The sequence below is a fragment of the Mesoplodon mirus genome (genome assembly GCF_964341445.2).
Source record: "Mesoplodon mirus genome assembly, chromosome: 3".
Classification (NCBI taxonomy): domain Eukaryota; kingdom Metazoa; phylum Chordata; class Mammalia; order Artiodactyla; family Ziphiidae; genus Mesoplodon; species Mesoplodon mirus.
Window position 1 is genome coordinate 121442669 of NC_138978.1, and position 26020 is coordinate 121468688.

At 40.6% G+C, this 26020-nt stretch overlaps 1 protein-coding gene across 1 annotated transcript in view; it reads right to left on the reverse strand.

Annotated features, from left to right (window-relative positions):
• Positions 1 to 26020, reverse strand: part of LOC309799211 (Fc receptor-like protein 3) — a gene marked incomplete at both ends in the record, with an annotated part of 124561 nt that overhangs the window by 68577 nt on the left and 29964 nt on the right. Inside the window, 1 exon segment of the mRNA XM_082612199.1 lies at positions 3665 to 3921. Coding sequence (XP_082468325.1) covers positions 3665 to 3921 — 257 coding nt within the window.

Below are 26020 nucleotides of genomic sequence, written 5' to 3' on the forward strand. Positions count from 1 at the left end.
CCTGTCGTGCAGCGAGCAGAGGGAGCTTGGACTCAGTAACATACATATCATGTTTTCTTTCTTTTCTTTTTTTTTTTTTGCGGTACGCGGGCCTCCCACTGCTGTGGCCTCTCCCGCCGCGGAGCACAGGCTCCGGACGCGCAGGCCCAGCGGCCATGGCTCACGGGGCCAGCTGCTCCGCGGCATGCGGGATCTTCCCGGACCGGGGCACGAACCCGCGTCCCCTGCATCGGCAGGCGGACTCTCAACCACTGCGCCACGAGGGAAGCCCACCATGTTTTCTTTATCCATACATTTATTGATGGACAGTGAGGTTTCTTCCACATCATGGTTATTGCACATAGTGTTTTAATGAACATAGCAGTGCTAATATCTCTTCAAGATCCTGATTTCAATTATTTTGGATGAAAACACAGAACTGGGATTGGTGGATCATACAATAGTTCTATCTTTAATTTTTGTTAGAAACTTTATACTGTTTAATATAGATGCTGTATCTTATAGATTAATAAATGATGCCTTACTAAAATTGGTGAAACTTATAAGGGGAAAATAAAGTGAGGAGGTGCAACAAAGTCAGGTTTAAGCCTCTGCAGTCAGGAGAATATGGATTCTGGTCTTAGCTCTACCCTCTACTGACTGTGTGAACATGGCAAACTACTTCCCCAAGATTGTTAACCATGGGCAATATCACACACTTAAAATATACTTTTCTTTTTTATAATTCCAGATAATATGTGTAAGTTTTCCATACATAATAGACCCAATAATTAGTCATTGGTAACATATTTTGGCTAGTATAATATTAGTAGGGGTCAGTATGATATATCATTTGGAGGTATTCTCTAAGTTTTGGGTCTTAAAAATTATATATTACAAAGAGATATAGTTATGCTGAAAAGGCTAAAAACATAACACCTTTATGAAAGTGTTGGTTATAAAAGGTGGATGCATTTATGCTTCCAGTAATGATAGAAGAAGAAACTGAACTAACCTTTCTTCTGAGGATCACTAGAAATGCTGGGCGAAATTCTTTTAAAAGTCTCTTTCAAGGTACTGAAGAGATAATAAGACAGTGAAGAATTCTGAGACACGATTAGAGAAGAAAGGAGCTCACGGAGGAAAAACCTGGCTTCTGAAACCTTATTTAAAAGGGCACTTGCGGGGCTTCCCTGGTGGCGCAGTGGTTGAGAGTCCACCTGCTGATGCAGGGGACACGGGTTCGTGCCCCGGTCCGGGAGGAACCCACATGCCGTGGAGCGGCTGGGCCCGTGAGCCATGGCCGTTGAGCCTGCGTGTCCGGAGGCTGTGCTCCACAATGGGAGAGGCCACAGCAGTGAGAGGCCTGCGTACCGCAAAAAAAAAAAAAAAAAAAAAAAAAAAAAAAAAGGGCACTTGCCAAGTCTAGAAAGGGCAGCAGGGAGGCTTGTGCTTTAACACAGTCCTGTGGGGTTGGGAGACATGGACTGGTATTCATGTTGATGTGTGTGGAAATGTTTAAAATATGATTGTAAAATTAAAAAGAATAAAATACTGCCATTTGCAGCAACATGGATGGATCTAGAGAATACTTAGCTTAGTGAAACAAGTCAGGCAGAGAAAGACAAATACTACATGATATCAGTTACATGTAAGTAATCTAAAAAATAATACAAATGAATGTTAATACTGATTCCTGGATGCTTTGGGAGGAAGTACAATTACCAAATGTGACTGGGGTTTATTACTGCCAGAGAATGTGCCAGACTGCCTCTTATCTTTCCAAACCATGGGTCCAAAGGTACAGTCAGACTAGGTGGTTAATCCCGGCATCAGAGATAATTATGGGATAGACATTGTTATGGTAATGGATATGATGCAGGTTATATTGTATATATTCAAACAAATTTCAAAAATCATCAAAATTATCAGTTATACAGAAACATATTTGCATACTTCTAACAACAACAAAAAAAACCCTCAGCAATACATGCAAAAGAAGAACAAGGAAATTCAGATAACAGCAAATATTTTTCCTACATGCATTGTTGACTACGTATTGCTGCAATACTTGATATATATTCGTGACAGAAAGAAAATCCATTTAGCAGGTGAACTATTTTTATGCTAATTTTACAAATGAGATAACTGAGGCACAGGCCACTTAAAGAATTTTCTCAGATCAAAAAGAACTGGTGTTGAACTGGGCGATTGGGATTGACATGTATACACTGATGTGTATAAAATTGATGACTATTAAGAACCTGCTGTATAAAAAAATAAATTCAAAAAAAAAATAAAAAATTAAAACTATTATTTTTTTAAAAACAATACAAATAAATAAATATACAAAACAGAAACAGACTCACAGACATAGAAATCAAACTTATGGTTACCAAAGAGGAGACAGAGACAAGTAGGGAGGGATAAATTAGAAGTATGGGATTAACATATACAAACTATGATACATAAAATAGATAAGCAACAAGAGTTTACTGTATAGCACAGGGAATTATATTCAATATCTTGTAATAACTTATAATGGAATATGATCTGCAAAAAAACTCCAGAAACAGAACCAAATCACTGTGCTGTACACCTGAAACTAATGCAATATCGTAAATCAACTATACTTCAATAAAAAATATATATATGGCTGTAAAATTTTTGACAGTTCCTCAGTTTAGAGGTGGAGTCTATACTCCCTCCCCTTGTATCTGGACAAGTTTGTTAGGCGCTAAGACCCAATAAAACTGTGGTGGAAGTGATACTGTAATTTTTGAATTAGTTGATGAGATGTTGTAGATTCACTATCACATTTTGTTTTGAAGCTTAAGCCAACATATAAAAAGTCTGACTACCCTAAGGCCACCATGTTATGAGGAAGTCCAGACCACATTGAAGGGTCACACATACACACTCTAATTGACTGTCTAGGTTGAGGTCCCAACCTATACTCAGCATCAACCACCAAACATGCAGGTGAAGATGGCCCCTTATGATCCATATAATAGATTCAAGAATTCAAAAAGGAGTCACTGTTCTTGTCATGAGTAGGGTAACTGAGAAGAAATGGATAAATAAAAGAGAAAATATTATACTAAATTGTTTTCATTTATTTAAATATAACTCTTAATTACATTTTACTCCATTGCATATAAACTAATTTTGTCTATTGAAAATTATTAAATTACATTTAATAATTGGACTTTTTATTTAAAAGTCAAGCATGGAGGAATGTGTTAATGGTTTTAGTCTCAAGTGACTACACACAGGGAAAAATGACATATTGTAAAATTAGTAATATGGCAACGTTGCCCACTGCATGGAACCTTAGAAAATTGTGAAGCATGAAAATAAATGATCAGATTTTTGAAGGTTTTCATTTTTCTCTCTTTTTTTTTTTCAAATCCAATCTATGTCAGTAATGGGCCCTGGAATCCTTGCCAATACTATGCAGAAACAGTAAATATAAATTCATGTAACTTTAAGCATAGTGTGCACTTTTCAGGTTAGTGTGGAGAGAAGAAAAGCAGTCAGGCATTGAGGGAGCTCACCTTCTCCAACTCCCCCCATAGAGCAGACATCACCTAGACCTCCACCTATTTTCTGAAACCCAAGTATGGTATCAATAAAAAGCCATTGACTATAATACTACTCTTGTATCCAGGGACCATCAACCCACCTGAAATGGAGAGTGGCACCAGTTCACAGAACTGGGCCCCCAGGCCATTGTCAGCCTCCCAGGAGTAGCTTCCAGAATGCCCTGCGGTTAGAGAGAGGTTGAAGGATGCTCCTTCTCCAGAGGGCGCTGAGCTGCTACCCAGGTTGATGTCTTCATGATAAAACCGGTACAGGATTGGTGGGGGGATGTAGGGGCAGCTCCAAGCCTCACAGCAAAGCTCTACCATATCCCCCATGACAGCCTGGGTCCTGGGACCCCTGAGGGTGAGGACAGGACAAGATGTTGGAACTAACAGACCCAAAGGGAACTATCAGAGAGGATTTGTGATGCTGCATTAGACTCATGAATTCCCATACCAGGATCTCAGCAACTGGCCTGGCTCTTGGTCATTGTGTATTCCTTCCATTCCTGTATCCCAATTAGAGCAATCAGAGGTTGTTTTTTCAAAGTGTCTTTAGAAATTTGGGGAAATATCAATTCTGGGTCATTGTCTAGAAACATGATCATTTGTCGTTCTCATCTTATTTACTTCTAATGCCAACCCAACTCCCTTTGTGTTTTCTGCTATTAAAAAAAAAAAAGATGTCAGCAGTTTAACTTGTGAAGGTAACCCATCCTCAAATTGTTGGTGGTTCTCCACAGCACTGATCACTGGGATCTCCTGGAATTTCCTCATGACTCCTGGCTCTTGGTTTGGGGATTTCTGTCTGAGATGAATGGGAGTGAAATTTACTTCTCACAGAGATATTCACCACCTTGTTCTGGATGGGACTGTGACCATTGTCAGCTCTATAATAATATTGGCCAGCACTGTGCTCCTTCACGGCTGAGATCTCCAGGTCTGCTGACAGGGAATCCTGGGCTGCTGTCCCAGACTGGTTCCTGTGGCCTCTCTGTGCTAGGAAAATGTGATGTTTCCTGTACCCTCAGCCACTGAGCAGAATAAGGTGAGATCTCCTTCAGTCTCTTGTCCCCCAGGCTCCTGGGTATCTAAGCTTACATTAGAGCCCGGGACTTCTAGCTGAATAGAAGATGACATATGAGAACCCTGACTGTGAAAGACTCTGGGAACAGAAGGTAGACTTATTTCAGCCTCTAATACAAGGAGTGGGAATATGGGTATTGCTTATGTAACATATTACAAGTATACAATGGTAAGGAATCCATGGTAATTATCCTTGAAAAATGTGGATACAGATACTTGTAGGTCCTAACCCAGATCTTGGCTAATTTCATGGGTAGCAATCATTAAAGAATCATGATGAATCATCCACTACATGAGAGAAGAAACATTTTTTTTGGATGAGTCACTGTGCAGACACATACCTTTTGCATAGAATGAAGAAGATCACTGGTAGCATCAGTCTACCTTGAAAAAGGCACTGTTCCTAATAAAGTCAATAAAAATTCCTCCATTATTCCCAATTTCAAGGATCAACCTCTGACCACTCCCGTTCACTTTGATTTCTGCTCCTCTGACTCTTCATTTTAGCCCCATATATGTTGCAATTCAGCATGTGGAGACATTTGGAGAGCAGGAGCCTTGTCTTTTAAAGTTCCCAACCCTCTGCTAAATGCCAGCGTACACAGTCAGTGATCAATGAAGATTTGATTGATGATATTACTTTGATAAGAAGAGAAAGATTATAAGGAGCTTAGTCCATTTGTTATTCTTATGAAATACCAAGAACAATTTGGAGAGTTTCTCTAGTCCAGCTCCTACTTTCCACAAGGACAGAAGTTGCACAAAGAAACAAAAGACTAGCCGTCCATGCTGAAGCTACAGTGTTCATGTTTTTCCCCATGCTCAGCCCCACTGATACTTATTCTGCCCGTGAATTTAAGATTGGAGGCTCCAATTTCTGACACTGTGAGTCACTGTCTCTGCCTGGCACCAGTAAGATCCTGAGTCTTCACTCCACATGGTGGGGATCTAGAGCTCTGGGGAGCTGCTCTAGCCTAATCCCAGGGTCCTGCTATCTCTGAAGAAGCAAACTGGAGCTGGGCATCTGAGCTCTGTGGAGAGGGGTGGGTCTTTCAAGAGAGATCAAGGTCACTGGGCCCTCCTCAATGGGCCCAGAAGAGCTGACTGTCAGCCTAAGACATGGAAACAGCTCTGGAGAGAAGGATCACAACAGTTTTCAGAGCAGTAAGATTTACAGTTCCTGCTGAAAAGTACCTGGTGGGAAACAACCCCAGCAAACAGGACATTCAGAACCAGACATGCCATGTACCATGTCTCCCTTGCATGGTCAAACAACAAGCACTCCAGTTCATGTTTGGTGTATGGGTAGCTTTCCCCTATGAGGTACCCACCTGCTCTGCTATCACTGTCTCCTATCCACCCCAGCTCCCACAGGAGTGACAGTTTTACTTAAGACTTCAATCTTTACTACTCTTTACTATTTCTGTTTTTAGAATTTTCTTCCAGTAACAGTACAGTAATATTTGCCACTGTCACTCAAAACTGCATTTTGGATAGGAAAGCTTGAGACTTCATCTGTGAAAACAATAACTGTTTTCTATCTTTGTAATAAGTCACTGTCTTTATTTTCCAAGACTTTTCTCTCTGGCATATCAGAACTACACCGTTTCATTCGAAGAGAGAAGAGGGAGACAGGACAGTGAGCCAGTCTGAAAGAGAGGGGGGGGGGACTGGATTTTTCATTTCTGCAGAGAATCCAATGTCTGACCTTCTCCCTCACTCTTAGGCAATGAGACATCTCAGGTGTAACCTCTTCATCTTTAGACAAGATAGAAGTTTCAACCTATTCCTTAGTCACTCAGAGATGCATCTTATTTTTCCTGAGGAGATATCTTATTCAGCTTGGGCTGCTCTAACAAAATGTCATAAACTAGGGGGCTTATCAGCAACACAACTTTATTTCTCACACTTCTGGAGGCTGAAAGTCCAAGATTAGGGTGCCAGCATTGTCCAGTTCTGGTGAGGACCCCTTTCCAGGTTGCAGACTGCTGACTTGTATTCTCATACAGCAGGAAGAGACCCAACTAGTCCTCCAGCCTCTTCTTATAAGGGCACTAATCTCATTCATGAAGAGTCCACCCTCATGATCTAATTACCTCACAAAGCTTCCACCTCCAAATACTATCACATTGGGAATATGGTTTTAACATATGAATGGGTATCAGGCTAAAACATTCAGTCCATTACAGGGAATGTCAAGGTAAACATAACTTTTTACATGGATAAAGGGTGTTCTGCTAAAGTTCCTACTCCTTAGCTCACTCTATTGGTGACTTCACATAGGGGACCCTTGTCCTCAGTGGACATTTTGCTTTCCCACCCCCTATGCTTTCATCCAGTCTTTAGAGGCACCACATTGTATTGTAAAGTCATGTTCTGTTCCTTCTTCTGAGCTTGCTAGATGAAACCACCAAGTGGTCTGGATAATGGGAATAAGCTGGTTACTGGAATAAGATCTAGTATCTTTGTTTTTTTCTTCTTTTAACATCTATATTGGAGTATAATTGCTTTACAATGGTGTGTTATTTTCTGCTGTATAAAAAAGTGAATCAGCTATACACATGCATATATTCCCATATCTCTCCCCTCTTGCATCTCCCCGCCTCCCTCCCTATTCCACCCCTCTAAGTGGACTCAAAGCACTGAGCTAATCACCCTGTGTTATGTACTGCTTCCCACTAGCTATCTATTTTACATTTGGTAGTGTGTATATGTCCATGCCACTCCCTCATTCCTGCCAGGTTATCTTTCCCCCTCCCTGTGTCCTCAAGTCCATTCTCTACATCTGCATCTTTATTCCTGTCCTGCCCCTAGGTTCTTCAGAACTTTTTTTTTTTTTTTTTTTTTTTTAGATTCCATACACATGTGTTAGCATACGGTATTTGTTTTTCTCTTTCTGACTTACTTCACTCTGTATGACAGTCTCTAGGTCCATCTACATCACTACAAATAACTCAATCTCATTTCCTTTTTTGGCTAAATAATATTCCATTGTACATATGTGCCACATCTTCTTTATCCATTCATCTGTCGATGGACACTTAGGTTGCTTCCATGTCCTGGCTATTATAAATAGAGCTGCAATGAACATTGTGGTACATCACTCTATTTGAATTATGGTTTGCTCAGGGTATATGCCCAGTAGTGGGTTTGCTGGGTCGTATGGAGGTTCTATTTTTAGTTTTTTAAGGAAACTCCATACTGTTCTCCATAGTGGCTGTATCAATTTACATTCCCACCAACAGGGCAGAGGGTTCCCTTTTCCCACACCCTCTCCAGTATTCATTGTTTGTAGAGTTTTTGATGATGGCCATTCTGAGGTAATACTTCATTGTGGTTTTCATTTGCATTTCTCTAATGATTAGTGATGATGAGCATCCTTTCATGTGTTTGATGGTAATCTATATACCTTCTTTGGAGAAATGTCTATTTACGTCTTCTGCCCATGTTTGGATTGGGTTGTTTGTTTTTTTGATATTGAGCAGCATGAGCTGCTTGTATATATTGGAGATTAATCCTTTGTCAGTTGCTTCATTTGCAAATACTTTCTCCCATAGTGAGGGTTGTCTTTTCATCTTGTTCATGGTTTGCTTTGCAGTGCAAAAGCTTTTAAGTTTCATTAGATCCCATTTGTTTATTTTTGTTTTTATTTCCATTTCTCTAGGAGGTGGGTCAAAAAGGATCTTGCTGTGATTTATGTTGGAGAGTGGTCTTCCTATGTTTTCCTCTAAGAGTTTTAGAGTGTCTGGGCTTATATTTAAGTTTTTAATCCATTTTGAGTTTATTTTTATGTATGGTGCTGGGAAGTGTTCTAATTTCATTGTTTTACATGTAGCTGTCCAGTTTTCTCAGCACCACTTATTGAAGAGGCTGTCTTTTCTCCATTGTATATTCTTGCCTCCTTTATCAAAGATAAGTTGACCATATGTACGTGGGTTTATCTCTGGGCTTTCTATCCTGTTCCATTGATCTATATTTCTGTTTTTGTGCCAGTACCAAACTGTCTTGATTACTGTAGCTTTGTAATATAGTCTGAAGTCTGGGAGCCTGATTCCTCCAGCTCCATTTTTCGTTCTCAAGATTGCTTTGGCTATTCGGGGTCTTCTGTGTTTCCATACAAAATTGTGAAATTTTTTGTTCTAGTTCTGTGAAAAATGCCATTGGTAGTTTGACAGAGATTGCACTGAATCTGTAGATTGCCTTGGGTAGTATAGTCATTTTCACAATGTTGGTTCTTCCCATCCAAGTACATGGTATATCTCTCCATCTGTTTTTATCATCTTTAATTCCTTTCATCAGTGTCTTACAGTTTTCTTCATACAGGTCTTTTGTCTCCTTAGGTAGGTTTATTTCCAGATATTTATTCTTTTTGTTGCAATGGTAAATGGGAATGTTTCCTTAATTTCACATTCAGATTTTTCATCATTCATTAGTGTATAGGAATGCCAGAGATTTCTGTGCATGAATTTTGTATCCTACTACTTTACCAAATTCATTGACTGGCTCTAGTAGTTTTCTGGTAGCATCTTTAGGATTCTCTATGTATAGTATCATGTCATCTGCAAACAGTGACAGTTTTACTTCTTTTCTGATTTGGATTCCTTTTATTTCTTTTTCTTCTCTGATTGCTGTGGCTAAAACTTCCAAAATTATGTTGAATAAGAGTGGTGAGAGTGGGCAACCTTGTCTTGTTCCTGATCTTAGTAGAAATGGTTTCAGTTTTTCACCATTGAGGATGATGTTGGCTGTGGGTTTGTCATATATGGCCTTTATTATGTTGAGGTAAGTTCCCTCTATGCCTACTTTCTGGAGGGTTTTTGTCATAAATGGGTGTTGAATTTTGTCAAAAGCTTTTTCTGCATCTATTGAGATGATCATATGGTTTTTCTCCTTCAATTAGTTAATATGGTGTATCACATTGATTGATTTGTATATATTGAAGAATCCTTGCATTCCTGGGATAAACCCCACTTGGTCATGGTGTATGATCTTTTAATGTGCTGTTGGCTTTTGTTTGCTAGTATTTTGTTGAGGATTTTTGTTTATCAGTGATATTGGCCCGTAGTTTTCTTTTTCTGTGACATCTTTGTCTGGTTTTGGTATCAGGGTGATGGTGGCCTCCTCCCTCTGCTATATTTCGGAAGTGTTTGAGAAGGATAGGTGTTAGCTCTTCTCTAAATGTTTGGTAGAATTCGCCTGTGAAGCCATCTGGTCCTCAGCTTTTGTTTGTTGGAAGATTTTTAATCACAGTTTCAATTTCCATGCTTGTCATTCATCTCTTTATATTTTCTATTTCTTCCTGGTTCAGTCTCAGAAGGTTGTGCTTTTCTAAGAATCTGTCCATTTCTTCCAGGTTGTCCATTTTATTGGCATATTGTTACTTGTAGTAATCTTTCACAATCCTTTGTATTTCTGCAGTGTCAGTTACTTCTCTTTTTTCATTTCTGATTTTATTGATTTGAGTCTTCCTTTTTTTCTTGATAAGTCTGGCTAATGCTTTATCAATTATGTTTATCTTCTCAAAGAAGCAGCTTTTAGTTTTATTGATCTTTGCTATTGTTTCCTTCATTTCTTTTTCATTTATTTCTGATTTGATCTGTATGATTTTTTTCCTTCTGCTAACTTTTGGGTATTTTTGTTCTTCTTTCTCTAATTGCTTTAGGTGTAAGGTTAGGTTGTTTATTTGAGATGTTTCTTGTTTCTTAAGGTACGATTGTATTGCTATAAAGTTCCCGTTTAGGACTGCTTTTGCTGCATCCCATAGGTTTTGGGTCGTTGTGTTTTCATTGTCATTTGTTTCTAGGTATTTTTTGATTTCCTCTTTGATTTCTTCAGTGATCTCTTGGTTATTAAGTAGTATATTGTTTAGCCTCCATATGTTTGTATTTTTTACAGATTTTTTCCTGTAATTGATATCTAGTCTCATAGCTAGATATGGTTGTGGTCAGAAAAGATACCTGATATGATTTCAGTTTTCTTAAATTTACCAAGACTTGATTTGTGACCCAAGATATGTTCTGTCCTGGAGAGTGTTCCATGAGCACTTGAGAAAAAGATATGTATTCTGTTGTTTTTGGATGGAATGTCCTATAAATATCAATTAAGTCCATCTTGTTTAATGTATCATTTAGAGCTTGTGTTTCCTTATTTATTTTCATTTTGGATGATCTGTCCATTGGTGAAAGTGGGGTGTTAATGTCCCTTACTATGATTGTGTTACTGTTGATTTCCCCTTTTATGGCTGTTAGTATTTGCCTTATGTACTGAGGTGCTCTTATGTTGGGTGCATAAATATTTACAATCGTTATATATTCTTGTTGGATTGATCCCTTGATGATTATGTAGTGCCCTTCTTTGTCTCTTGTAATAGTCTTTATTTTAAAGTCTATTTTGTCTGATATGAGAATTGCTACTCCTTCTTTCTTTTGATTTCCATTTGCATGGAATATCTTTTTCCGTCCCCTCACTTTCGGTCTGTATGTGTCCCTAGGTCTGAAGTTTGTCTCTTGTAGGCAATGTATATATGGGTCTAGTTTTTTATCCATTCAGCCAGTCTATGTCTTTTGTCAGGAGCATTTAATCCATTTATATATAAGGTAATTGTTGATATGTATGTTCCTATTACCATTTTCTTAATTGTTTTCAGTTTGTTACTGTAGGTCTTTTCCTTCTCTTGTGTTTCTTGTCTAGAGAAGTTCCTTTAGCATTTGTTGTAAAGCTGATTTGGTGTTGCTGTATTCTCTTAGCTTTTGCTTGTCTGTAAAGATTTTAATTTCTCCATCGAATCTGAATGAGATCCTTGCTGGGTAGAGTAATCTTGGCTGTAGGTTTTTCCCTTTCATTACTTTAAATATGTTCTGCCACTACCTTCTGGCTTGCAGAGTTTCTGCTGAAAAACCAGCTTTTAACCTTATGGGGGTCCCTTGTATGTTATTTGTTGTTTTTCCCTTGCTGCTTTTATTTTTTTATTTTTATTTTTTGCGGTACGCAGGCCTCTCACTGTTGTGGCCTCTCCCGTTGCGGAGCACAGGCTCCGGACACGCAGGCTCAGCAGCCATGGCTTACGGGCCCCGCCACTCTGTGGCATGTGGGATCTTCCCTGACCGGGGCACGAACCCATATCCCCTGCATCGGCAGGTGGACTCTCAACCACTGCGCCACCAGGGAAGCCCCCTTGCTGCTTTTAATATTTTTTCATTGTACTTAATTTTTGATAGTTTGATTAATATGTGTCTTGGTGTGTTTCTCCTTGAATTTATCCTGTATGGGACTTTCTGTGCTTCCTGGACTTGATTAACTATTTCCTTTCTCATTTTAGGGAAGTTTTCAACTATAATCTCTTCAAATATTTTCTCAGTTCCTTGCTTTCTCTCTTCTTCTTCTGGGACCCCTATAATTCAAATGTTGGTGTGTTTAATGTTGTCCCAGAGATCTCTGAGACTGTCCTCAATTCTCTTCATCCTTTTTTCTTTATTTTGCTCTGCAGCAGTTATTTCCACTATTTTGTCTTCCAGGTCACTTATCCGTTCTTCTGCCTCAGTTATTCTGCTATTGATTCCTTCTAGAGAATTTTTAATTTCATTTCTTGTGGTGTTCATCATAGCTTGTTTGTTCTTTAAGTCTTCTAGGTCCTTGTTAAACATTTCTTGTATTTTCTCCATTCTATTTCCAAGATTTTGGATCAACTTTACTTTCATTAATCTGAATTCTTTTTTAGGTAGACTGCCTATTTCTTCTTCATTTGTTCTGGTGGGCTTTTACCTTGCTCCTTCATCTGCTGTGTGTTTTTTTGTCTTCTCATTTTGCTTAACTTACTGTGTTTGGGGTCTCCTTTTCACAGGCAGCAGTTTTGTAGTTCCTGTTGTTTTTGGTGTCTGCCCCCAGTGGGTGATGTTGGTTCAGTGGGTTATGCACGTTTCCTGGTGGAGGGGAGTAGTGCCTGTGTTTTGGTGGATTAGGCTGGATCTTGCCTTTCTGTTGAGCAGGACCGCATCCAGTGGTGTGGTTTGGGGTATCTTTGAACTTATTATGATTTTAGGTAGACCCTCTGCTAATGGGTAGGGTTGTGTTCCTGTCTTGCTAGTTGTTTGGCATAGGGTGTCCAGCACTGTAGTTTGCTGGTCATTGAGTGGAGCTGGGTCTTTGTATTGAGATGGAGATCTCTGGGAGAGCTTTCACCATTTGATATTACATGTGGCTGGGAGGTACCTGGTGGACCAGTTTCCTGAACTTGGCTCTCCCACTCAGATGTTCAGTCCTGACACCCGGCCAGAGCACCAAGACCCTGTCCGCCACATGGCTAAGAAGAAAAGGGAGAAGAAAATAAATAAAATAAAATAAAATAAAATAAAATAAAATAAAATGTTATTAAAATAAAAAAATAATATTAAAAATAAAAAATAAAACAGTAATTTAAAAAAGGAAAGAAGAGAGCACCAAAACCAAAAAACAAATCCACCAATGATAACAAGCCCTAAAAACTACACTAAAAATTTTTAAAAATTTAAAAATGGACAGACAGAATCCTAGGACAAATGGTAAAAGCAAAGCTATACAGACAAAATCACACAAAGAAGCATACACACACACACACACACACACAGAAAAAGAGAAAAAGGAAAAAATATATATGTATAAAAAGAAAGGAAGAGAACAACAAAATTAATAAACAAATCTACCAATGATAATAAGCTCTAAATACTAAACCAAGATAAACATAAAACCAGAAACAAATTAGATGCAGAAAGCAAACCCCAAGTCTACTGTTGCTCCCAATGTCCACCGCCTCAATTTTGGGATGATTTGTTGTCTATTAAAGTATTCCAGAGATGCAGGGTACATCAAGTTGATTGTGGAGATTTAAGCTGCTCTTCCTGAGGCTGCTGGGAGAAATTTCCCTTTCTCTTCTTTGTTTGCACAGCTCCTGGGATTCAGCTTTGGATCTGGCCCCTCCTCTGCATGTACGTCACCCTCTGGCATCTGTTCCCTGCCCAGACAGGACGGGGTTAAAGTAGCAGCTGATTAGGGGGTTCTGGCTCTCTCAGGCCAGTGGGGAGAAGGGTACAGAATGCTGGGCGAGCCTGCGGTGACAGAGCTTGACATGACATTGCAACAGCCTGAGGCATGCCGTGTGTTCTCCCAGGGCAGTGTCCCTGGTTCACGGGACCCTGGCAGTGGAGGGGTGCACTGGCTCCTGGGGGGTGAGGTGTGGATAATGACCTGCGCTTGCACACAGGCTTGTTGGTGGCTGCAGCAGCAGCCTTAGCATTTCATGGCCATCTCTGGTATCCATGCTGTTAACCGCAGCTCGTGCCCATCTCTGGAACTCGTTTAGGCAGTGCTCTGAATCCCCTCTCCTTGCGCACCTTGAAACAATGGTCTCTTGCCTCTAAGGCAGGTCCAGACTTTTCCTGGACTCCCTCCCAGCTAGCTGTGGTGCACTAGCCCCCTTCAGGCTGTGTTCACGTAGCCAACCCCAGTCCTCTCCCTGGGATCTGATCTCCGAAGCCTGAGCCTCAGCTCCCAGTGCCAACCCACCTCAGCAGGTGAGCAGACAAGCCTCTCAGGCTGGTGAGTGCTAGTCGGCACCGATCCTCTGTGTGGGAATCTCTCCGCTTTGCCCTCTGCACCCCTGTTGCTGCACTCTCCTCCTTGGCTCTGAAGCTTCCCACCCACCCACACCCTGTCTCCACCAGTGAAGGGGGTTCCTAGTATATGGAAACTTTTCCTCCTTCACAGCTCCCTCCCAAAGGTGCAGGTCCCATCCCTATTGTTTTGTCTCTGTTTTTCCTTTTTTCTTTTGCCCTACTCAGATACTTGGAGAGTTTCTTGCTTTTTGGAAAGTCTGAGATCTTCTGCCAGCATTCAGTAGGTGTTCTGTAGGAGTTGTTCCACATGTAGTTGTATTTCTGATGTATCTGTGGGGAGGAAGGTGATCTGCATGTCATACTCCTCTGCCCTCTTGACGGTCCCCCCAAGATCCAGTATCTTTAATTATCAGAACTTTCTACTTAAATGTTTCAAAATTTTTTGTCCATTTAATCAACGTGCAATTAGGTGGAAACAGATTTAAATCCAGGGTTCAGTTTTTAGGTGACTGATTATAGTGAAAAAAAAATCATTGCCAAGGACAAATATCCTCCGCTGGGGCTGCTCTTCTTAGATTGGTCACAGATTCTCTAGTTTCTACCCTGTCTGTTCACTTATTTATGGTACCAGTCTATGTTCTGTCTGTGACATCTGCATTATATTTTAGGATTATAGTTGAGAGTTTTGACCTCAAGGTGAGGAACTAAGTTATATCTCAAATGAAAATATTCTTTCTATCACTGTTCAATTACACCATGATTACCAGAATTTGGATATGTAGTATCAGGAAGCAGAGGTCAGTCATATAAAAGAAGCGATAACTCCAAAAATATCACTGCAAAGCCAGAGCCAAATGCCACAAGAAGCTTGTGGAATTTGGAATTATAATTTTTGAGAAAAATGTGTGGTTTGCTACTGACTGTTGCAGGTGGAAAACCAGACCTACCTGTTGAACATTGAGGGACAATCTGTTGCTGTTGTTGTTGTTTAATGAAATTAGAAGAGCAGAAAATGTGGGTTACAGAAACAATTAGCTTAGTTCAAGAATTTTGCCCTCCTTCACAGATAGAGACTAGATCCCACAGGGACTTGGCCCTGGAACCTACAGTCAAGCTGATTTTTATACCATTAGTAGTCTTCATCTAGAAGTTGGAAAATTCCCAAGGAGAATGATTTCCAAGATAGGAAGGAAATATTATAAGTCATGGTTAGAGGTGCATTTGAAAAGGCACATGATGGGCAACCTCACAGGCTCAGGGTTGTAGTTGACTAATTAAACCTTTGAGTCAGTCACTAGGGATTATTCATGGGACAGAATGAATGCAAGAGATGAGTCTTGCTCTTGAGAAAACTCCAGACCAAAACTCCTGTAGGTGTTCCTATTCATTCTTGTTCCATTAATATCTCACAATTAAAGGTGAGACAGGGGTCTGTTTATCCCTGTACAGTTCCTTAGAGCCCACAGAGCCCCATCCACTTGGTGTTTATCGTTGGATAAGCAATTCTCCAACTCCTCTGATTTAGTCTTGGCTCATATGGATTTTCTATGTATAGAATAAAATATTGTTTTCATTTACTTCTTTTGTTGAGCACAGCTTTAAATCAAGAAGAGTGAGATGAAATTAGTTTTATTCATACGCATTAGAAAAATATCACACATATAAAAAAGTCCAGAATTAAATAATGGTCTAGAATAAAGACTAGCAGACAGTGGCTTGTGAGCTGGTCAGCTGCCTGTTTTGGTAAATAAAGTGTTATTGGGACAAAGCTGTGCCCATTCACTTACACATAGTCTATGGTGGCTTTTCTACTACAATGACAGAGTTACATAGTTACAACAGAGACCTGAAAGGCCTAAACTATTTATTCTCTGGCCTGTTACAGAGAAAGTTTGCTGACTCCTGATCTAGAGCCAGAGAAACAATGATAGACAAAGGGTCATTCTGCCCATAGGGAAGTTCTTAGCTATTTTCCTCAGAGGTTACTATTTTCAGAGCTTGTGAGGATGTTCATTGAGACAATGTTGAAGAGTTATGGTCCTGTTGCCAGACATACAATTCTCTCCAAATCAGCCTTTTGTCCAGACTGCACATCCTCTTTCAGATGTCACTTTCCTTCCTCCACCTGGGGTCTTAACAAGGAGGTAAACACTGGAGCCTTGGGAAGGCTGGGCAGGGCTTGGTCACCCAGCCAAGCAGGCAGTGTCAGGAGCAGAAACTGTGTGACGCTGGAGCAGGTTGGCCCAGGGAGCAGTAACATGTAGACATCTCTCCAGTCTTTCTACATCCATCTCTATAGGACCTTGTGGTAGCTGGGTGGCTGATATACCACAGATCAAAACCAACAAACACAAAGTGTGACTCACCTGCCTGTTCACTGAGCAGAGGTGTGGGGGTATCAAAAATCCAAGGTTAACACGGAGCATTTGCATCACAATTTAGAAATTTATATTACTCTGCTAAATTGCTCAAAACATTCCATCTTTCCCTCCTTTTCTCTTCCCCTACTCCATTATCACCAACAATTCAATCTCCCTCAAACATGCAACCAATCCACATTCATTTTATTTTTTTAATTAATTTTTGTTGGAGTATAGTTGCTTTAACCCTTATTCATTTTACAATCATGAGGCAAACTGTAAAACTTCTCTTCCCTAAAGGGATTGCCAGAAGCAAGTCCCATGGATGTTGGATGTTTAGTGATTCTCTCCATTTCATTTTGCTTCCCCTCTCCCCCACCAACTGCCTTCTCACCCATACTTTTCAAGGGGTAGACACACTGCTACATGATAACACGGTCTCAAGTCACAAAGAGTTCATCAAGAAGCATAGCCAGTGAGAGTTTATGAGAGTTGAACCCACCCTGAACTTATGTTTTCTCTAGTCATTTTTTATGTGAGAGTCCTTTTACTCAATTAACAAATATTTATTTAGTGCCTACTGAATGTAGAGAAAGGAATCTTGTTTCTCAGCAGCAGACTTCCTCTCCCTCATAGCCCATGATTAAGCAAAAGGACATTAGCAAAGGGTCTCAATGTATCTTTTAAGCCAAAATCTTGTAGATAACTATCTAAATACTTTTCATGGAGGAGTATTAAGCATTGAAATTATGAAAATTTTATTTATGAGAACATATTACTCTCTGAGATTTAAGAGAATCAAAACAGATTCATTCATTCATTCAATTCATGATCAACAAATGGTAAAGTGGCCTGCCTTAAACATTAAGAATTAGGGTGTATGGCAATATGATTTTCCTGGGGCAACTGTTTTGTATTTGACTGTGAAATCTAAGCAGGAAGCAGAGAACTGAGCATTTCTACTGGTCCCTGGGCTCTGATAAATCCTTAGACCTTTCAAGAGTTGGAGATCTCATCTTGCTTCCACCTCAGTTCTAACTCATATTAACTCACTGTAGATGATTAGTGGAGACGGAGGAAGATGGCGGAAGAGTAGGACGCGGAGATCACCTTCCTCCCCACAGATACATCAGAAATTCATCTACACATGGAACAACTCCTACAGAATACCTACTGAACGCTGACAGAAGAACTCAGACCCCCCAAAAGGCAAGAAACTCCCCACATACCTGGGTAGGGCAAGAGAAAAAAGAATAAACAGAGACAAAAGAATAAACAGGGATGGGACCTGCACCAGTGGGAGGGAGCCGTGAAGGAGGAAAGGTTTCCACACACTAGAAGCCCCTTCGCGGGCGGAGACTGCGGGTGGCGGAGGGGGAAAGCTTCGGAGTAGCGGAGGAGAGCACAGCAACAGGGGTGTGGAGGGCAAAGCGGAGAGATTCCCGCACAGAGGATTGGTGCCCTCAGGCACACCAGCCCGAGAGGCTTGTTTGCTCCGACACTGGAGCGGGCGGGGATGGGAGCTGAGGCTCGGTTATCGAGTTTCAGTCGGAGCGCAGGGAGAGGACGGGGGCTGGCGGCAGGAAGAGAGCCTGAAGGGGTTAGTGCACCACGGCTAGCCCGGAGGGAGTCCGGGGAAAAAGTCGGGAGCTGCCGAAGAGGCAAGAGACTTTTCTTCCCTTTTGTTTCCTGGTGCGCGAGGAGAGGGCATTAAGAGCGCTGCTTAAAGAAGCTCCAGAGACGGGCGTGAGCCGCGGCTAAAGGCGCGGACCCCGGAGAAGGGCGTGGGACGCTGCGGCTGCTGCTGCCGCCGCCACAAGGCCTGTATGCGAGCGCAGGTCACTGTCCAACCCCCTTCCGGGGAGCCTGTGCACCCTGCCACTGGCGGGGTCCCAGGACACAGGGACGGCTTCCCCGGGAAAGCGCACGTAGCGCCTCGGGCTGGTGCAACGTCACGCCGGCCTCTGCCGCCGCAGGCCCGCCCCGCACTGCGTGCCCCTCCCTCCCCTCGGCCTGAGTGAGCCAGAGCCCCCGAATCAGTGGCTCCTTTAAACCCGTCCTGTCTGAGCGAAGAACGGACGCCCTCCGGCGACCTACGCGCAGAGGCGGGGCCAGGTCCAAGGCTGAGACCCGGGAGCTGTGAGAGCAGAGAAGAGACAGGGAAATATCTCTGTGCAGCCTCGGAGGCAGCGGATTAAAGCTCCACGGTCCGCTTGATGTGCCCTGCATCTGTGGAGTGCGTGAATAGACAGCGAATCATCCCAAATTGAGGAGGTGAACTTTGAGGACAAGATTTAAGATTTTTTCCCCGTTTCCTCTTTTTACAACGAATTATCCCAAATTGAGGAGGTGGACTTTGAGAGCAAGATTTTCGATTTTTTCCCCCTGTTCTCTTTTTGTGAATGTGTATGTGTATGCTTCTGTGTGAGATTTTCTCTGTATAGCTTTGCTTCCACCATAGGACCCAGGGTTCTATCCGTCCGTTTTTGTTTTTTTTTTCAATAATTACTTTTTTATTTTTAATAACGCTACTATATTTTATACTTTATTCTATTTCACTTCAACTTCTCTCTTTCTTTTTTTCCTACCTTCCCTTCCTCCCTCCCTCCCTCCGCCCATTTCTTTCTTTCTTTCTTTCTTTCCTTCTTTCTTTCTTTCCTTCCTCCCTCCCTCCCTTCTTCTTTTCACTCTTTCTTTTTCTTTCCTCCCTCCCTCCCTCGCTCCTTTCTTTCTTTCTTTCCATCCTTCCTCCCTCCCTCCCTCCCTTCTTTCTTTCTTTCTTTCTTCCTTCCTTCCTTCCTTTCTTTCCTTCTTCCTTTCTTTCTCTCTATCTTTCTTTCTTCTACTAATTCTTTCTTTCTACTTTTTCTCACTTTTATTCTGAGCCGGGTAGATGAAAGGCTCTTGGTGCTGAAGCCAGGAGTCAGTGCTGTGCCTCTGAAGTGGGAGAGCCAACTTCAGGACACGTGTCCACAAGAGACCTCCCAGCGCCACATAATATCAAGCAGCGAAAATCTCCCAGAGATCTCCATCTCAACACCAGCACCCAGCTTCAGTCAATGACCAGCAAGCCACAGTGCTGGTCACCCTATGCCAAGCAACTAGCAAGACAGGAACACAAATGCAACCATTAGCAGAGAGGCGGCCTAAAAATATAATAAGGCCACAGGCACCCCAAAACACACCACCAGATGTGGACCTGTCCACCAGAAAGACAAGATCAAGCCTCAACCACCAGAACACAGGCACTAGTCCCCCCGACCAGGAAGCCTACACAACCTACTGAAACAACCTTAGCCACTGGGGACAGACACCAAAAACAACGGGAACTACGAATCTGCAGCCTGCAAAAAGGAGGCCCCAAACACAGTAAGATAAGCAAAATGAGAAGACAGAAAAACACACAGCAGGAGAAGGAGCAAGATAAAAACCCACCAGACCTAACAAATGAAGAGGAAATAGGCAGTCTACCTGAAAAAGAATTCAGAATAATGAGAGTAAAGATGATCCAAGATTCTATTTCCAAGATCCAAAATCTTGGAAATAGAATAGACAAAATGCAAGAAACAGTTAACAAGGACCTAGAAGAACTAAAGATGAATCAAGCATTGATTAAAAACACAATAAATGAAATGAAAAATACTCTAGATGGGATCAATAGCAGAATAACTGAGGCAGAAGAACGGATAAGTGAGGTGGAAGATAAAATAGTGGAAATAACTGATGCAGAGCAAAATAAAGAAAAAAGAATGAAAAGAACAGAGGACAGTCTCAGAGACCTCTGGGACAACATTAAACGCACCAACATTCGAATTATAGGGGTTCCAGAAGAAGAAGAGAAAAAGAAAGGGACTGAGAAAATATTTGAAGAGATTATAGTTGAAAACTTCCCTAATATGGGAAAGGAAATAGTTAATCAAGTCCAGGAGGCACGGAGAGTCCCATACAGAATAAATCCAAGGAGAAATACGCCAAGACACATATTAATCAAACTGTCAAAAATTAAACACAAAGAAATCATATTAAAAGCAGCAAGGCAAAAACAACAAATAACACACAAGGGAATCCCCATCAGGTTAACAGCTGATCTCTCAGCAGAATCTCTACAAGCCAGAAGGGAGTGGCAGGACATAATTAAAGTGATGAAGGAGAAACACCTGCAACCAAGATTACTCTACCCAGCAAGGATCTCATTCAGATTTGATGGAGAAATGAAAACGTTTACAGACAAGCAAAAGCTGAGAGAGTTCAGCACCACCAAACCAGCTTTACAAAAAATGCTAAAGGAAGTTCTTTAGGCAAGAAACACAACAGAAGTAAAAGACCTACAATAACGAACCCAAAACAATTAAGGAAATGGGAATAGGAACATACATATCAATAATTACCTTAAATGTAAATGGACTAAATGCTCCCACCAAAAGACACAGATTGGCTGAATGGATACAAAAACAAGACCCATATATAGGCTGTCTACAAGAGACCCACTTCAGACCTAGAGACACATACAGATTGAAAGTAAGGGGATGGAAAAAGATATTCCATGCAAATGGAAATCAAAAGAAAGCTGGAGTAGCAATTCTTATATCAGACAAAATAGACTTTAAAATACAGACTATTAGAAGAGACAAAGAAGGACACTACATAATGATGAAGGGATTGATCCAAGAAGAAGATATAACAATTGTAAATATTTATGCACCCAACATAGGAGCACCTCAATACATAAGGCAAATACTAACAGCCATAAAAGGGGAAATTGACAGTAACACACTCATAGTAGGGGACTTTAACACCCCACTTTGACCAATGGACAGATCATCCAAAACGAAAGTACATAAGGAAACACAAGCTTTAAATGATATATTAAACAAGAAAGACAATTGATATTTATAGGACATTCCATCCAAAAACAACAGAATACACATTTTTCTCAAGTGCTCATGGAACATTCTCCAGGATAGATCATATCTTGGGTCACAAATCAAGCCTTGGTAAATTTAAGAAAATTGAAATTGTATCAATTATCTTTTCCGACCACAATGCTATGAGACTAGACATCAATTACAGAAAAAGATCTGTAAAAAATACAAACACATGGAGGCTACACAATACACTACTCAATAACGAAGTGATCACTGAAGAAATCAAAGAGGAAATTAAAAAATACCTAGAAACAAATGACAGTGGAGACACAACGACCCAAAACCTATGGGACGCAGCAAAAGCAGTTCTAAGGGGGAAGTTTATAGCAATACAATCCCACCTTAAGAAACAGGAAACATCTCGAGTAAACAACCTGACGCTGCACCTAAAGCAATTAGAGAAAGAAGAACAAAAAACCCCCAAAGTTAGCAGAAGGAAAGAAAACATAAAGATCAGATCAGAAATAAATGAAAAAGAAATGAAGGAAACAATAGCAAAGATCAATAAAACTAAAAGCTGGTTCTTTGAGAAGATAAACAAAATTGATAAACCATTAGCCAGACTCATCAAGAAAAAAAGGGAGAAGACTCAAATCAATAGAATTAGAAATGAAAAGGAGAAGTAACAACTGACACTGCAGAAATACAAAAGATCATGAGAGATTACTACAAGAAACTCTATGCCAATAAAATGGACAACCTGGAAGAAATGGACAAATTCTTAGAAATGCAAAACCTGCCAAGACTGAATCAGGAAGAAATAGAAAATATGAACAGACCAATCACAAGCACTGAAATTGAAACTGTGATTAAAAATCTTCCAACAAACAAAAGCCCAGGACCAGATGGCTTCACAGGCGAATTCTATCAAACATTTAGAGAGGAGCTAACACCTATCCTTCTCAAACTCTTCCAAAATATAGCAGAGGGAGGAACACTCCCAAACTCATTCTACGAGGCCACCATCACCTTGATACCAAAACCAGGCAAGGATGTCACAAAGAAAGAAAACTACAGGCCAATATCACTGATGAACATAGATGCAAAAATCCTCAACAAAATACTAGCAAACAGAATCCAACAGCATATTAAGAGGATCATACACCATGATCAAGTGGGGTTTATTCCAGGAATGCAAGGATTCTTCAATATATGCAAATCAATCAACGTGATACACCATATTAACAAACTGAAGGAGAAAAACCATATGATCATCTCAATAGATGCAGAGAAAGCTTCTGACAAAATTCAACACGAATTTATGATAAAAACCCTGCAGAAAGTAGGCATAGAGGGAACTTTCCTCACCATAATAAAGGCCATATATGACAAACCCACAGCCAACATCATCCTCAATGGTGAAAAACTGAAACCATTTCCACTAAGATCAGGAACAAGACAAGGCTGCCCACTCTCACCACTCTTATTCAACATAGTTTTGGAAGTTTTAGCCACAGCAATCAGAGAAGAAAAGGAAATAAAAGGAATCCAAATTGGAAAAGAAGAAGTAAAGCTGTCACTGTTTGCAGATGACATGATACTATACATAGAGAATCCTAAAGATGCTACCAGAAAACTACTGGAACTAATCAATGAATTTCGTAAAGTAGCAGGATACAAAATTAATGCACAGAAATCTCTGGCATTCCTGTACACTAATGATGAAAAATCTGAAAGTGAAATCAAGAAAACACTCCCATTTACCATTGCAACAAAAAGAATAAAATATCTAGGAATAAACCTACCTAAGGAGACAAAAGACCTGTATGCAGAAAATTATAAGACACTGATGAAAGAAATTAAAGATGATACAAATAGATGGAGAGATATACCATGCTCCTGGATTGGAAGAATCAATATTGTGAAAATGACTCTACTACCCAAAGCAATCTACAGATTCAATGCAATCCCTATCAAACTACCACTGGCATTTTTCACAGAACTAGAACAAAATATTTCAAAATTTGTTTGGAAAAACAAAAGACCCCGAATAACCAAAACAATCTTGAGAATGAAAAACGGAGCTGGAGGAATCAGGCTCCCTGACTTCAGACTATACTACAAAGCTACAGTAATCAAGACAGTGTGGTACTGGCACAAAAACAGAAAGATAGATCAATGGAACAGGATAGAAAGCCCAGAGATAAACCCACGCACATATGGTCACCTTATCTTTGATAAAGGAGGCAGGAATGCACAGTGGAGAAAGGACAGCCTCTTCAATAAGTGGTGCTGGGAAAACTGGACAGGGACATGTAAAAGTATGAGATTAGATCATTCCCTAACACCATACACAAAAATAAGCTCAAAATGGATTAAAGACCTAAATGTAAGGCCAGAAACTATCAAACTCTTAGAGGAAAACATAGGCAGAACACTCTATGACATAAATCACAGGAAGATCCTTTTGGACCTACCCCCTAGAGAAATGGAAATAAAAACAAAGATAAACAAATGGGACCTAATGACACTTCAAAGCTTTGCACAGCAAAGGAAACCATAAACAAGACCAAAAGACAACCCTCAGAATGGGAGAAAATATTTGCAAATGAAGCAACTGACAAAGGATTAATCTCCAAAATTTACAAGAAGCTCATGCAGCTCAATAACAAAAAAACAAACAACCCAATCCAAAAATGAGCAGAAGACTTAAATAAGCGTTTCTCCAAAGAAGATATACAGACTGCCAACAAACACATGAAAGAATGCTTGACATCATTAATCATTAGAGAAATACAAATCAAAACTACAATGAGATATCATCTCACACCAGTCAGAATGACCATCATCAAAAAATCTAGAAACAATAAATGCTGGAGAGGGTGTGGAGAAAAGGGAACACTCTTGCACTGCTGGTGGGAATGTGAATTGGTACAGCCACTATGGAGAACAGTATGGAGGTTCCTTAAAAAACTACAAATAGAACTACCATATGACCCAGCAATCCCACTACTAGGTATTTACCCTGAGAAAACCCTAATTCAAAAAGAGACATGTACCAAAATGTTCATTGCAGCTCTATTCACAATAGCCTGGAGATGGAAACAACCTAAGTGTCCATCATAGGATGAATGGATAAAGAAGATGTGGCACATATATACAATGGAATATTACTCAGCCATATAAAGAAACGAAACTGAGCTATTTGTAATGAGGTGGATAGACCTAGAGTCTGTCATACAGAGTGAGGTAAGTCAGAAAGAGAAAGACAAATACCGTATGCTAACACATAGATATGGAATTTAAGAAAAAAAAAATGTCATGAAGAACCTAGGGGTAAAACAGGAATAAAGACGCAGACCTACTTGAGAATGGACTTGAGGATATGCGGAGGGGGAAGGGTAAGCTGTGACAAAGCGAAAGAGAGGCATGGACATATATACACTACCAATCGTAAGGTAGATAGATAGTAGGAAGCAGCCGCAGAGCACAGGGAGATCAGCTCGGTGCTTTGTGACCACCTGCAGGTGTGGGAAAGGGAGGGTTGGAGGGAGGGAGACGCAAGATGGAAGGGATGTGGGAACAGATGTATATGTATGACTGATTCACTTTGTTATAAAGCAGAAACAAAAAAAAAAAGAAAAAAAAAAGTTGATTAGTAACAACCATAAGAGCATGAAGGCCTAGTTCAGCTATTTGAGAAGATGTTCCCTCCGCCACCTGTTCAGTCCTGTGTTCTGGAAATGAAAACTACTTTTTTTTGTTGTTGTTGTTAAAATTTTATTTATTTATTTATGGCTGTGTTGGCTCTTCGTTTCTGTGCAAGGGCTTTCTCTAGTTACTACGGCAAGTGGGGGCCACTCCTCATCGCGGTGTGCAGGCCTCTGACTATCACGGCCTTTCTTGTTGTGGAGCACAGGCTCCAGACGCGCAGGCTCAGTAATTGTGGCTCACGGGGCTAGTTGCTCCGCGGCATGTGGGATCTTCTCAGACCAGGGCTTGAACCCGTGTCCCCTGCATTGGCAGGCAGATTCTCAACCACTGCACCACCAGGGAAGCCCATGAAAACTACTTTTTAAACTAAGTTTTGCACAGTTAGCAAGAAAAGGAAGTAGAAGAGCTCTTCAATGTCTCACCTCTATCTTCTTTTCCATAGGTGCTAGAGAATTGAAGACGATCCTCTCAATGCCAGAGGAATTCCACATCTTGACACCGATGATAGCTAACACTTATATATGGCTGTTAATAAGTTGAGTAAATTCAAAGTGCTTTATGCCCACAAAGTCATTAGTACCCTCAGTAAGCTTGTGAAGTCAGCACTATCCCCTTTATGCAATTGAGGAAACTGAGGCACCAGAAAAGGCAAGTTGATCAAGACCAATATGGTCAATTTCTAGTAGTAACAACTGGGAGTCAAACCTAGGCAGTCCAGTTCCATAGTCTGACTCTTAAACACTTTGATGTCTTGCTATGATATATCATCTCTCAATGTTTCTTAAGATAACAGGGCCGTTTTTGCAATGGCTCGGTTTTCTTAGGTGAAATTTTCCTTAGTCAAT